At 45.6% G+C, this 15,127-nt stretch overlaps 1 protein-coding gene across 3 annotated transcripts in view; it reads left to right on the top strand.

Annotated features, from left to right (window-relative positions):
• The window catches only part of LOC147008630 (kelch-like protein 5), a 115,605-nt gene that overhangs the window by 62,362 nt on the left and 38,116 nt on the right, over window positions 1–15,127 (top strand). For all 3 annotated transcript variants that reach the window (XM_085863816.1, XM_085863815.1, XM_085863817.1), the window contains 3 exons: window positions 321–507; window positions 1,022–1,246; window positions 14,649–14,811. In XM_085863816.1, the coding sequence (XP_085719942.1) occupies window positions 321–507; window positions 1,022–1,246; window positions 14,649–14,811 (575 nt within the window). The remainder of the gene's footprint in view (window positions 1–320; window positions 508–1,021; window positions 1,247–14,648; window positions 14,812–15,127) is intronic.

The following is a 15,127-nucleotide window of genomic DNA, read 5'->3' on the forward strand; positions in this document are numbered from 1 at the left end:
AAATCAAAGTCGAGCATTAACCTTGCACAATTAATTTTTTTTTAAACTCCACAATTCCATTGGAAAACATTTTCTGCTGGTCATTAACTATCACAAAGCCCCATAGATAAACTCTCACCAGTACCTTGATAACCAGATTTCCCCATCAACACAAGCTATTAGTTGTGCACATGCAACAATGTTTCATTAGCATTTTAAATATTATTTATTTTTATTTTTTGAATGGGTACTGTAATTTTAAAGCAAATCTAGTTTCCTCCAGAGCAGTGACATTGTTTTTGAGGAAAAGTACTAACTGCATACTGCCTTATTGTGTGTAGTACCTTGCAAGCATTGAGTCACACCAACTGCTTGCTCATAACTTGGAGTGCCAGCGACTACTTGTGCAAGCCATGAAGTATCAGCTTTTGCCAGGGCACAGAGATGCCACACATAGTGCACGCACGCACCCTCGCAAATCTACTGTGGGCACCATGATTGCAGTGGGTGGCATGGATGCATCCAAAGGTGCAATGTTTTGTTTGCTTTTCTTTTATTTATATGTTTGTTTCTTTTTTAATCCCCAAGTTGTGAACACTCTCAGACTGATTAATATTTGACTGAAGGAAAAATTGAGTTAGTAACTTTTTGTGATGTTAAAAAATAAATTCCTGAAGGGAAATATTTTAAATACACAAGGCTATCTGACCATATTTTCCACTCCCATTTGACAGCTCTGGTTCGTATCCTCTTTGGTTTACTCTCTTGTCATTCGAATGTATGTAAAAGTATTCCTTGTTTGACTTTAATGAGCCTCAGACAAAATATATATTCACCATCTTTATATACAGACAGTGGTACGTGCTCTGCTTGACCATTTAGAATTTTTAAAAAAATGAATGCACTCTTCATCCCCCCTTGGACTGTTGCTGATTGCTATATTGCTTAACCCCCTACTTTGGCATATTGATTTTGTTTGTGATCCCTGACCTTTGCATGTACAGGTTGTCTGGATAAGTGAAAGTGTGAATGCGGTTTGCAGGTGCGATAAGCATTGAGCAATATGACCTGCGAACGAACACGTGGAGCTGCCTCGACAGGCTGAGTGCACGGCGGTTGCAATTTGGTGTTGCCGTGCTTGATGATAGGCTGTACGTAGTGGGTGGACGTGATGGCCTAAAGACACTCAACACCGTTGAGTGCTTCAACCCTCGCAACCGCTGCTGGAGTGTGATGCCCTCAATGTCAACACATCGGCATGGTCTTGGTATGGGAGCCTGCTCCTATTTTTATTATCTCTATTTTTTCTTCGTTTTCTTCACAAGATCGAGGCTTATGGAAGAGCAAGGTTGACTGAGGGTAGGAACTGATAGTTTGGCAGAAGAGTAACAGTTGAACACAATTGGCAGTGGAATTTACAAATAGGTAAAGAGGGAGTAGGTGGAAACCCTGCAACTTTCAAGTAATAGGCTGGGATAATGGGGGTAATAAAGATGCGGAATGACATGATTGTGTTGCATAGCAGCTTGAAGTCCTGAAGGGAAGAGTTGTGGAATAGGTGATTACACATACTGGAAAAGTGAGAAACAAAGGAAAGGGTGTACAGTCATTCTTGATTGAGTTTATACATGAGGATTGCCTTGTTGGAAGTCTGTGTATATCCTGGATTTGCTCATGTGAGGGCTGAGCGAGCAGATGGAGTTGAATCAGGAGGCGGTAACTGAGGCCACTAACTGCTCGCGATGTGAGAACAACTTATGTTTTGCTTCAGATTTATTATGGGAGATTCCAATAACATTGAGCGCTTTAGATCCACAAATTGAGGAGAGAAATTATATTGGGCACCATGTCCATAAAGGAGAGAAGTATTCCAGTGAAGTTCAAGCAGCTGAGCCTTTTTTTAGTGGCTGACCCTGGAACTGGTGGGTGTGACGACCATAATTGAACTCTCAAGGCGCCGAGCGGAGGCGTTTTTCACTCTCTACTGGTTTGTGGTGTGGTTGAGGATTAATTAATTTAGCCATGCAGTAGTTTCAGCACGTTGGTGGTTCTTGGGGGAATTTCATTATGCTGCAGGACTATCCCACAGTGCAAAATGCATGGAAAGCAACAGGTTTTATAACTAATGGGGATTAGGCCACAGGAAGCAAACTGAATAAAAATGTTGGTGATGCCTAGTCTGCTTGCTTATTCAAGGCAGTAATGGTTACGCCGGCTATTATATTCTTTCACAGCATGAACAGAGTTGAGAGAACTTTGTATTGTGGGCGTGTGCTGTCTTCCTTGTGAAGCATCGAGAGGAACAACTTTGGCTCAGCATAGACCCCAATGGCACTTTGCAGCAGGCTCACCCTTGAAACCCCTTTTTGCTTTGCAGACCATTCTTCACCAATTTGGTGTGTTCTGTCTGGAGTCCTGGCATCTGCTATCTCTTCGCTGTGGCTTTCTGCATCTTTGATATGTGTGCGTGTGTTCGTTGCAGCCTCTTTATAACCTGCCACACTACCACCTCCCCCCCCCCCCTTTCCTGTTGAGCAGTCTCCTCCTGTTGCCACACTGAAGTAGTGTTACGAATCTGGAAACCATTCGCATTCACACACACAGTTGACCCAAAGTTCAGTTATTTTGTTAAGTATATATGGAGAGTTAGAATCTCTCCCCTATGTCTAATGGGAATTTCATGTGTGCGCTGCGAGTTTCTTTCTGGTTCGTCTTCTGCCTTAAATCCCCCTCCACTCCTTCAGCGCCATTACGCACCTGTTCGAGGCCACGGACATAGGCGGTGGTGAGATCACCTCAGGGCGACTCCGCCCCAGCCAGATGGAATGTTTGCCTCGTCCATTGAGGGGAGGACACCGATCGCCCAATGCCCCCTGACCAATCCGGAGCCGAGTTACCTCAGAGCGGATCCCTCCACCCGCCCGGGGGAGGAATACGAATGGTGGCGAGCTGTCACACCAGTGGTCTTTTTCGGGGTTCCTTGGTGGTCGGTAGTCATGTTGGCGCTCGTGATGGTGGTGGTCATGGCGGAGGTGTTTCGCGGTGCTCGTGTCGTCGATCGTCATTTGCGGCAGCCATGATTGTGGACTCGTTGGATTCTGGGTCGTGGGTTCGAGTCCCACTGTGGTGGGTTGTGTTGGCGCGCTCGAGCTGGGGATCCCCGTTCCCGTCCACGGACTCCGAGCTCCACAAGTGCGAGTCAGTAAAACCACACAAGGCAGCCAGATACCCAGCCAGACGCTGACCCTCAGCTCGCCTTCCATCCCAAGATGAAGGGCCGAATAAAGACCCATGAGATCCATTTCCTTTTTGGGTATGTGTGTCTGTCTGTGACCAGTCTGATAAGTAGAAATCGTTTAAGTGATTGCCATTGCACATTTGCCTGTATTCATATTCGTAGTTAAGTCAGCTCTGTGTTTCCCTCCGTCTTGCATTGTAAATAAATAACTTAAATGTTCCAGTTTGTTGTCTGTGTTTTCTTTCATTGACCCAGTATGGTTCGGGCTTGAGAATTAGGGAGGCCGATTGTGCCGTAAATTGTTATTTGGACCGGCACGGCTTTGGTAATTCCCGCTCGGTTACGCCGGATCCGAGTCGGTAACAGCGACTCGGTTCGGCCAAAGCCGGCCAAGGGTGTGGCTTCCCCGGAAGCTAGACCGCACGGCTAATTAGGTAAATTGGAATCGGACCAAAAGACCCTAACTGCGCGGTCGAAATATTGGTGTCCACGGTCCATTAAGCGACCCGTCGACTTCGGAGTTATCCGGAGTGACGACCTGCAATTCCGGGTGTTCGGAGCGGAGACGGCCCAACTGCTCCATGTCGCGGTCGTTTCTCGCCCCTGAACCCGGCACTACAACTGTAGTACATGTGTATGCGCAGTCTTGCCAGAGCATGTGTGGGTGTTCCGTAGTACAATGGCTGCCCATTCATAGATGTACAATTTTATACGCTGAAAAACGAGTGAAGTCTTAAGCATTTAAAAGCCATATCTTTTATTTTCAAACGTTTAACAATAATTAAAGTACCACATTGTGGATCACAAAATCAGTGTTTTGTTCATTCTCAAAGTGTCAATGATTGCCATCAAATCCAGCACAATCATGGCTGAAGCAACTACCATGATGACAAATTAAGGAAGCGAAATTCTTTCCTGAGGTATTGCACCTGTACCATTACAATTTTTTTTAATTTATTTTAAATCTTATTTAAAAATGAATACACCACAAAAGTGCACAGAGGCGATGCCATGTTGACCTGACAATGCACCGCCTGATTTTGTTCTTGTCAAGTATGCTCACCGTAGCTTTGTTACAAATTGTTTTGTCACCGTAGGGTTTTTTTTTTTTGGTTTAAAAAAAAAAAAAATTATTATTATCTTTTTAATTGATGCCATTTGTGCCTTCGTTGTGGAGTTCGACATATGTAATTATGACATCTGATCAGTATAAATTTTTGAGGGTCATCTCAGGATAAAATGGTCCACAAAAAAAATTGATATCGGTCACGTGATTTGACAGCCATATTTATTTATTTATTCATTTCAAACCTTCAAAAATCTTTGAAGTGGCTGAACAGATCGAGGCGAAACTTTTGCATGTATGACAGCCTCTACATGAGGAGCAAACGGTTCACACACATGTCATAGGTCACATTGTTTGGCAGCCATATTGGATTTACCCTAAAACCTGAAAAAATCTTCTCTGGAACAGTTGGACAAATATAGGGGAACTTCACATTTATGATCTAGTTGTGGTGGGAATACATGTTTTAAATTTCAACTTGTTATTGTCTGACAATTTTTTAATATGGATCGTTTTTGTTTTTTTGATATATATTTACATATATATTGTTAATCAGGCTCACTTGGTTGTGCCTGGATGGGTTTGAGGGTAGAGAAGTAGCAGCTGAAATGCAAATCCTATCCAGGTTCTTCCTGATGACTTCATCTTTGCTTTTTTTTGCTTGTTCGGGTTCCTTCTGATTACTTCAATGCAGGACTTTACCTATTTGGTCTTCCATTTGATTTGAATTTATTTTAATCCCATTCACAAATTCAATTGAATAATAATTTTTTAAAACGTCATGGGTCAGGGTCAGGCGTCTGATCAAAGCAGGATTTCTTGGTACCCGGTCATCACGACAAGCATTTATAAAGTAGTGGTTCTAATTTTGTCTCTAATTATGTAACAAACAAGTAAACAAATGCAACTCAAAACTACACAAACACCACACAAAAGTCCTGTCGAGGGTCTGCAATCTCTGATTGCTCTTTTTGTTGTTACCTCTGCCACCGAAGGTGAAGGAGGTTGTTTTCACTTCTGTTTGTCTGTCTGTCTTTGTCTACAGGATATCTCAAAGTTGTGGATGGATCCGGATGAAATTTTGTGGACAGGTTGGGTGTGTGACAAGGACGAACTGGTTAGATTTTGGTGAATATCCGGATCTGGATCCGACTACTAGAATTTTAAAAATGATTCTTCACCATTGAGAGATGGGTCCAAAAACGATACAGTAGTTTCGCAAGATATTTCAAAAATGTATTGGGCCTGATACGTTTTCATGGATGTCGTTTAACCGACATGCATGTCGTTTAACCGACCGTGGTTGCCAATATTTCAACCGCGTATCGTAGGATCTATTTGTCTATAACCAATTTACCGAATTAACGACCCGATTTCGACTACCGGGGAAACCATGCCCTCGGCACGTCTTGCTCGAACCGGGTCACGCTACCGACTGCGGTAGAGTTCCAACTACCGACTCCCAACTCTGGTTCGGGTGCAGCCGAGCGGAAACTGCCAAAGCCGTGCCAGCTGGAATGAACGGATTATTATCAGGGGTAAAACCCCGCCTTAACTCTGATCTGAACCATGCTGGACCAATCCAAGAAGGGACAGAAATGGACTGGGAATATTTATACAAATGTTTATTTACAATAAAAAGACAAATGGAAGACAACGCGAATAGGTAAGAAGGAATATTTACAATGAGCAAATACACTTATTCAGATCTACTTACAAAATGGGCCCACACTTAGACACACACATAGACACACACGCACACACACGCACACACACGCACACACACGCACACACACGCACACACACGCACACACACGCACACACACGCACACACACACACACACAATGAAAAGAAACCCAGAGTCTTTATTGGACCCTCGCAGCCGTGGACAGAGACGAGCTGGGGGTCAGGGTTCAGTGGTGTACCTGACCGTCGGAGGAAGGTCATGCTCCTTGATGTGGCACCTCACAAAGGTCGTTGGTCCGGTCCCAGTCGCATGTAGGGACTCGTGGTTCGTGGCGGAGCTCGGGTGGTGAACAATCGGGGTCCACGGAGGGAGGTCAGGGTCGCTCTATCCTTCCTTAAAACTCCTCGTAGCAGCCACCGTGAAACTCCAGAACCCCATACAGCCACCGTGAAACAAAACTGACTGCTTACAGCCACCGTGAAAGCAAACTCGACCGGACCCCTCTTTTCCAGAGAGTCTCGAAGATTTTATTGGCCTCTCTCCATGGGGAGGGACCCTTGGCGAAACGCACCTCGCTGTCCACCTCTGATTGGACAGGGTCCTCTGGCCCACCTTTCCGGGGTGGGCCTCGGCCCCTTCCAGGAGACCCCAGTTACTCCTCCACGTGGCTTCGCTCTCGACGAGTAACAGTGTCAGCACTGCGAAGGTCATCGTACAAGAGTTACAACGTTCGTAGGAGCCAAGAACTAGAACCGCGAGACCCCCTCTCGTCAAGTCAAGGTGCGAGCAGCCAGCGGGTGGTGATGGAGTGTGATGGGCCGAAGGGGTCATGCAGATGGGATGGTTTATTAGATGTAATAACCGAACTAAAAGAAATCGCAATGCACGTCTTTGATTCTCCCACTAGACAAAAGGAAGGGGATCTGACTTCACACATACTTAATGACATAACTGACTTTTGAGACATCTGTATGTTGAATGCAAATGGTTTCCAGATCCGTAACACGATATATAATATAAATGTTAACATCTCACATCCCTGTTGCCATCGTTCATCTGCCTCTTTTGCTCATTGTCATACAGCAAGTGAAATCTTCTTGTGAGTTTATTAAAAAAAAAAAAAAAGTCTAAAAAAAAAAAAACTTACAGAAAGTGGACCTGAAAGTACAAATTATTTTATCTTCAAAGCCTGTCTGCTGCTGCTTCTTTTGCAGGTATTTATTTAGCCACTTTCCTTGATCATGGAAGATTGCTTACATTTCTGCAAATTCACAAGAAGGGTGCTTGAACTGATTGTATTTATCACAAGCTGGTTTACTTCCTGCCCATCATAAACAAAGTATTTGAATCCATTGTTATGCCCTTCATGTCTTGTCTGATGTTTGGCTTCCAGCCTGGTCGCTAAGCTGGACACAATGTTTGCTTTTTTAGCGATTTTTATGCCCTGGATCTCTCGCAAAAGAACAGGATCATCTGTCTGGTCAGTTCCTGTGCAGTCAACACTGTTCAGTATTCTATCTTGTGGATGGGGTAGTAAGTTGTTTTTCTACTTCATGTGGAGATTGTGGAGTGTTTGCTGCAAATGGAAAGTGGAACAAAAAGTTGTGCAAGTGTCTCATTTGCTTGACATACTTTGTCTATCTGAGAGCATGAATGACTGCAATCCGTTGCTTCTGGGCAGTCGTTCAACCTTAATGAGTCTAACTCATGGTCTTCCAGATGAAGTTTAATCTTCGTTTGCAAAAAGCTGCACTCAAGACAAATATGGCATAATTGGGGTGGTCGCAAAATGCGTTGCAGAATATCTGGTTGACCTCTGTATATTTTACATTGCAATCGATGCACAGTTGGGAAATTACATTTATGTATCCTCAAGGGTATTTGATATGAGGCTTTTGACTCCCATTTTCACTTTTAATTTGCCAATATATGCTGCTGTTAATGGACATTCGTCAAAGTATAAACAAATCTGTCTCGATTGTCAATTTACACCAGGCCCTATTATTCATGGCTCTGCTTGCTGTTGTGGTCATATTTTAAAACGAAGACCTAATTTCCATGGTCAATGCCTCTGATGCACAACCATCACCTCTGAAACTATGTTCGGATGCTTTTCATCGATTTGTTTGGGCGGTACCAGTAAATGCTGCTTGCATAATTTTTAGCCCTTCCCACTCTCTGGACTTTTTAATGGCCTCTTTCGGCCTGAATTAACAAATGTGCCTTTCTTAAAATGTTCCAGACATTTTCTAGCATCCCATTCTCAGGTCAGGTATGGGAGCATGTGCCAGAACAGCGCGTCGCTGCGTCCACTTTCCGCCGGTACTCCAGGGGCCTCCGTCTGGCCATCCCCCAGGCAGATGCCAGGCCCATCCCCATCTCCTTGAGATGATGGTCAACCTGCTGCAACCATGAGGCACGTGGTCGGCCCACTGGCCTCCTCCACTCATGAGACTCCCTCGCTGAGAGAATCTGGTGAGCAGGATCAGCGTCAGGAAAACGAGCCACATGTCCATACAGCCGCAGCTGACGCTCACGGACTATGCAGGTAACAAATCTCATCCGAGTCTCTCTCAGCAACCGCTCGTTGGACACAAAATCCGACCAGCGATAGCCAAGGATTCTCCGAAGAGACCTGGTACCAAAGGAATTAAGTCTCCGTCTCAGATCCTTGGTCAAAGTCCAAGTCTCGCACCCATAGAGCAAGACTGGAAGTACCAAGGACCTGAAGACTCGGACTTTCGTCCTCCCGCACAGGTACCGGCAGCGCCACACCCCATGATCCAGTGAATCCATGACTCCCCAGGCCCGACCCAGACGTCTATTGACCTCCGGCTCACAACCTGCGGAGACATGAATATCACTGCCAAGGTAAGTGAATCTATCCACGACCTCAACATCCTCACCACAAACAGACACAGACAGGACAGCAGCATCCAAGATGTCACCGAAAGCCTGGATCTTTGTTTTGACCCAAGAAATCCGTAATCCCAACGGCTCCGACTCCTCATTCAGCACCTCGAGGGCCCCCAAGAGGATGTCTAAAGTCTCCGCAAAGATGACTGCATCATCTGCAAAATCAAGGTCCGAGATCTTGACATTGCCAAACGATGCACCGCAACTTGATCTCTCCGACATCCTCCCAAAAATCCAGTCCATACAAGTGCTGAAAAGTGTGGGGGCAAGTACACATCCCTGACGAACTCCAGTAACAACTGGAAATAAGTCAGAGGCGGTACCACCACACTTCACAGCACTCTCAGTACCAGAGTAGAGTTCAGACATCAGATCGATCAGTTTCGGTGGCACCCCGCGAAGACCAAGAATCCTCCAGAGGACATCCCGATTCACTGAATCGAACGCTTTACAGAGATCAACATAGGCTGCAAGCAGCCCCTGCCGAAACTCTCGTCTGCGTTCAATGAGGACACGAAGAGCAAGGATACGGTCAATCGTTGACCTCTTTGGTGTAAAGCCTGACTGCTCTGGACGCTGGTGCTCAAGCAGATGGTGGCGAACCCTATCAAGAATTATCCGAGCAAAGACCTTGCCCGGCACTGAGAGCAGCGTCACCCCTCGGTAGTTGTTGCAGTCTTGGCGATCACCCTTCCCTTTCCAGAGAGGGACAACAAGGCCCCTCTTCCAGTCAGTTGGGATGATGCCTGTGTTCCAGGCAGAGCACAAAACTGCATGCAACGACGCGAGTGCAGCATTTCCACCAGCCTTGAGAAGTTCAGCATGGATGCCACAGATCCCTGGAGCTTTGCCCCGTTTCAACTGGTTCACCGCAGCCCGTGTTTCCACAAGCGATGGTGGACCACAGTTGATTCGAGGGTCAGCAACAGGGATTGTAACACCCTTGACATCCAACTCGACAGCTGGGGGATCAGCCTGGTACAACCGCTCTAAGTAACCGGCCCAGCGGGCCTTCACTTCAGACTCCTCTGTCAAGAGCCTACCACTCTCTGCTCGAACTGCAGTGCTCCGAGGGATGGGCTTGGATGAACGTAATGCGCGAATTCCCCTGTAAGCGGGACGAGAATCACCTGTCCACAGGTGATGCTCTACCCCCTCACAGATTCCTCGCACATAGGCCTCCTTGTCCACCCTCAGTGCACGTACAGTTTTACGCCTCAGCTCCCTGAACAGCTCAGCTCTGCCATTCAGCCTGGCCCTGCGACTCTGGTCAATGGTATCCAGTGTCCCTTGAGAGACGAAATTCTTCTTTGCCCTGCGGTGAACTCCAAGGCATCCACCGGCAACATCAAGGACGGTGGTCTTGAAGGTGCTCCACAACTCTTCAGGACCCCCCAAAGCACCCAGACCCCCCAAGTGTCCACTCAGCCTGTTCGCAAACTCCTCAGCTACTCTCTCATCCCTGAGCTTGGCAACATCCAGCCTAGGCTGGGATGGTACCATTCTCCAGGATTTAAGGTGCAGCTTTAGAGTTGCTACAACAAGCCTGTGGTCAGTATTGAGGAACTGAGCACTCCGGTAGACCCTGCAGTTCTGGATCATCCTCCAACGACCGTCAATGAGGACATGGTCAATCTCCTTTGCCACACCGCCAGCGTTGGAATACCAAGTCCAGCGATGAGCTTGCGGGCGCTGAAACCATGAACCAGCCACCCTAAGTCCATGACTTCTTGCAAAGTCAAGGAACTTAGTGCTATTCTGGTTCATAGTTCCTGACCCATGGGGACCAACACACACCTCATAACCATCCCTATCAGTTCCAGTCGATGCATTGAAATCCCCCAAGACTAGAAGTGTATCTCGTCTGGGGCACTGATCAACCACAGACTCGAGTGTGGCGTAGAATGCATCCTTCACGGTAAGATCACTCGCCTCAGTCGGAGCATAAATAGAGACCAGGGAAATGACACCCAAGGAGTGACGAATCCTTAATCTCATAATACGCTCGTTGACCGGTGTTACCTCAATTATCATTGGGGTCAGCTTATTGGACACAGCTACAGCAACTCCTTGGGTATGGTAACCATCAGAGCGACCAGACCAATAGTAGGTGTAACCACCCACCATTATCTCGCCGCAATCCGGTCTCCGAACCTCAGAGAGAGCTGCAATCCCGATGTCCAAACGCTTGAGCTCAGATGATAACAGAGACAGGTGATCATCCTCTCTTAGGGATAGGACATTCCAGGCACCCACCCGAAGGGACCGCCTCAGGTTAACCCAAGGAGACCGCCGTCTGGTGGACGACACCTCAGCACCACTCCGACACACTCTCCCGCAATCTGACCCAGGGATGTTACCCCGTGGTTTCCCTCCTATCAAAGATTGGGGGTCCCGAAGGCTTTGCCCCAATCCCATCATCCGGTGAGCTGCCCTGCGAAGGGAAGCTGCACAGGAGGTACTCCCACGGAGTGGGTTTTCAGATTTTTTTGCGTTTTTGCGTTTTGCGGAATGAAGCGTTTTACGGTGGCTGGAGTGCAAATCCTGCCACCAACCTCCTAATAAGAAGTAACCCAACTGCAGGAGGACGTCCGCAGACACAGTTGGGCACTAGATATGGATGGCCGTTGGCTCACAAGGAGCTCCTCCGCCCTTTGACAGGTTTTGTTTTTAATCCTGCTGGGTGTCCATATCCAAACACCCTCCTCACCAGAAAACCTGGTGGGGGAGACGGTTTAGTCGCCGACAACCCGACCATGGAACAGGTTAGTACAGGTTTACATGGTACCTGTAGCAGGTCACAGATCGAACCTGACCTGACACATAACCTGACCTGACATCCCATTCTGAAACGACTTTATTGGAATCTCCTGTGCAAAACTGAGTCTATGGGCCTATATCTTCCCATCACAGAACAGTCAGTCTGTTTTCTAACACCACCTTTCTAGTCCTGCACCCTCTGCTCTTTCCAGGATTTTCACCCCCCACCCCCCTCCAGGTTTCTGCAAGATGCACATGGTCCACCATCAAACTCCTTTTGGTGAATCTCCATAAATCCAGGATCACTGCTCACCTCCACTCATTTGTTTCTCCACCCCACCCCCACAAGTTCCCCTGTCTCTGGAACCAAATTCCACATTCTCTTGTCTCATTCTTCTCTCAGGTCTTCAAGACAGCTGTTCACCACCATCCCTTATCTTCCCCGATCCAAAACCATGATCTTTTCCATCGTCTATTCTACCGCCCCCCACCCCCCCAAGCCTCTCCCAACCCTCCACACCACCCACCACCCGATCACTCCTTCATTTCTAGTTTTCGCTTCTGTATTCATCCTGTGTACCCATGTCCTGTCCTGCACCCCATTCCTCCACACACCCATTCTTTGTCCAACTCTTCTTCGGTCTTGTCCTTCAACTCCGCTGTCATTTCCCATCCTCTATTGTTCCTTTGTCCTGAGAGAGTGTGCGTGTGCGTGCGTATATATATATATATATATATATATATATATATATATATATATATATATATATATATATATATATATATATATATATATATATATATATATATATATAATATATACACACACATACAGACTAGGCGTAAGTCGTTACCGAGAAAAAATGTGATGACTTGTGCGTATGCGAACATTCATGATGACTGTGGGGTGAAGGATGAAGTCGCGCATGGCCTGGACACATATGTGTGAGAGCCGGCTATTGTACCAAAAGGAAAACACAATCCTCGGGACATAGGTGGGGGTGAGTTGGTGAGTTGGAAAGTGATCAAGCAAAGATGGAATTCATGAATCGGTTTATCAAAAGTAAAGATAATGAACAACTCTGTAAGACAGCTCGTATACCATCGGTGATGGTATGGTGACAAATTACATGACACACAGTCATCGTGGTGATGATTACCACCCAATGCCTATGTGTGAGTGAGTGTGGTAATGTACAGAACAAGCCAATATAAAACCATGATCGGACTTCAACACTAAGCTCGATCGATCTTTTACTTCTTCGCGAAGTAATCCGTTATGTTTGACTGCCTCAAACTCTTGGGCATCTGGTGCATGAGAAAGGATTCAAACCGGTCATTGTATTCCATGATGTTGGCTGGGCAATCCTCCACCGAAATACAGTATCGGCCGAAACCGAATATTTGGCTGACCCGACATTTGCCGAAACCAGATGATGAGCGCGTCATCGACATCTTCAAAGGACACACATTTCACACTTCCCACCGGCCTCACGATCTTCTCCACTTGTCCAAATATCTTGCCCTTATTCTTCAAGATATCGTTCAATGTCTGCCGTTTGATGTCCAACTTCTCAGCTATGTCTGTTTTCTTCATCAGTGGATTTGCCTCGCAAAACTGGATAATGTCGTATTTTTCTTGGTAGGTTTTAGTTGTAAGCTTACGCTTAGTCGCCATTGTCCTGCCTGCAGTGCAATCAACGTTCGTACGCAGTTATAAATAGCCTATCACTGGCGGTGTACACCAATGAGCGAGCATCACGATTCCATGAAATCGGGCTTCTCATGAGGCAGCAGTTCCGTGTGACGAGTTAGGAGTGGTAATTTACTTGAGTTTCCATTACGTGGGAATGGACAACATCTGACGACTTAGACGAAGTGACGACTTAGAGATGACTACTTACAGAGGGATGACCCTTTATTCAAAGGGATTGAACATGAGATAAATTCGGGACTTTTTGACGCTGCCGACTTCGGCAAAGTGACGAGTTACACGCTGCCGACTTACACCTAGTCTACCATATATACATATATATATATATATATATATATATATATATATATATATATATATATATATATATATATATATATATATATATATATATATATATATATATATACATATATATATATATATATATATATATATATATATATATATATATATATATATATATATATATATATAATTTTTATCTTGCCAAAACGAAGTTTTTACAAGATATGTAAGTCAGCTTGTATGTTTTTTAACTTTTTTTTGTTTGTCTGTAATCATGTATAAAAAATTCTGCAGAGCGCAGTTATCATTGGAAATTTTTGTAACTTCGCATATCAGAGGCCTATCGAGGTCCCTTTCAGTGCACAAAATTTTGAAGGTCAAGGTCACTTAGTCGCAAATCAGGGGAGTCGACGAAACCCTTCTTTTTTGAGTAATTTTGATCGGATAGTCTTCAAACTTCATGGGAATATAGTTCATGGTCTGGCGCTCAGCTGATTAATTTTTGGTGGCGATTGGCCTTGACCTTCATGGTTAGCGCCTTAGGTCAAACATATTTGACCCCAAGGTCAAATTTTCAAGTTTTGGGAACCATATCGTGTAGTACCTCAAATTGAACACCTCGATGAGTGCCTCATAACGTCACCAAATGACGTCATAATGTCTCAAGCTTGACATATCTTGAAAGCAAACGCATATTTTTCATGGTTACTCTGTAGAACGATTCTCATCGGAATCTCTCGTAGGCAGATATTCCTCAAGGAGTCGCTCCTGGTGGATAGCAGCTCTGTTCACCTCGGTGTGACCTTAAAGAAGTCACACGTGGTCACCTTTTGGCAAGATACGGGTCACCCTGCGGGTGACATTGGTTTATTCTTTTTTTTGGGCTACTGCTGTTAATGGACATAGTGTGTGTCAGCAAAATCTGTCTTTGCATTGGCCTTATTGATGGACTGCTCTTTTGATAATTCCTTAGGGTATCAAAATTACTGTCATATTTAGGTGTGGTTGTCTCGGAGGGACCTATGTATGCTGTTGGTGGCCACGATGGGTGGAGTTATCTGAGCACTGTGGAGCGTTGGGACCCACACTCACGCCAGTGGAACTACGTTGCCAGCATGTCAACATCCCGCAGTACTCTTGGAGTGGGTGTCATCAATGGCAGGTGATATTGTCTACTGTTCCCTCCCCCCCTCCCCCCACTCCCTCACATGTGCCCTGTCATTCAAGTAAATGTTTGTTTTCAAAAGTGCAGTACTGTAAGACCTGGTGTGACTCGTATTCAAACTTTATGGAGATCTGTGTGAACATGCACACTTTTCTCTGGTGCTTGTTCATCCTGTTGCAGACTTTTGCTCTTGTCGTGCCCACTTTTGTCCCCTACCCCCAATTCGTGTGAAAATGGCTTGATTTTCATGTCATGGGATTCAACAAAAATTCAGATTCCATTTGTCTTGGTAAGATATTGTTTGTTTTTTGTT

This window comes from Eptatretus burgeri, chromosome 18 (genome assembly GCF_056783735.1).
Source record: "Eptatretus burgeri isolate ZD-2024b chromosome 18, Ebu_testis_v1, whole genome shotgun sequence".
Taxonomy (NCBI): domain Eukaryota; kingdom Metazoa; phylum Chordata; class Myxini; order Myxiniformes; family Myxinidae; genus Eptatretus; species Eptatretus burgeri.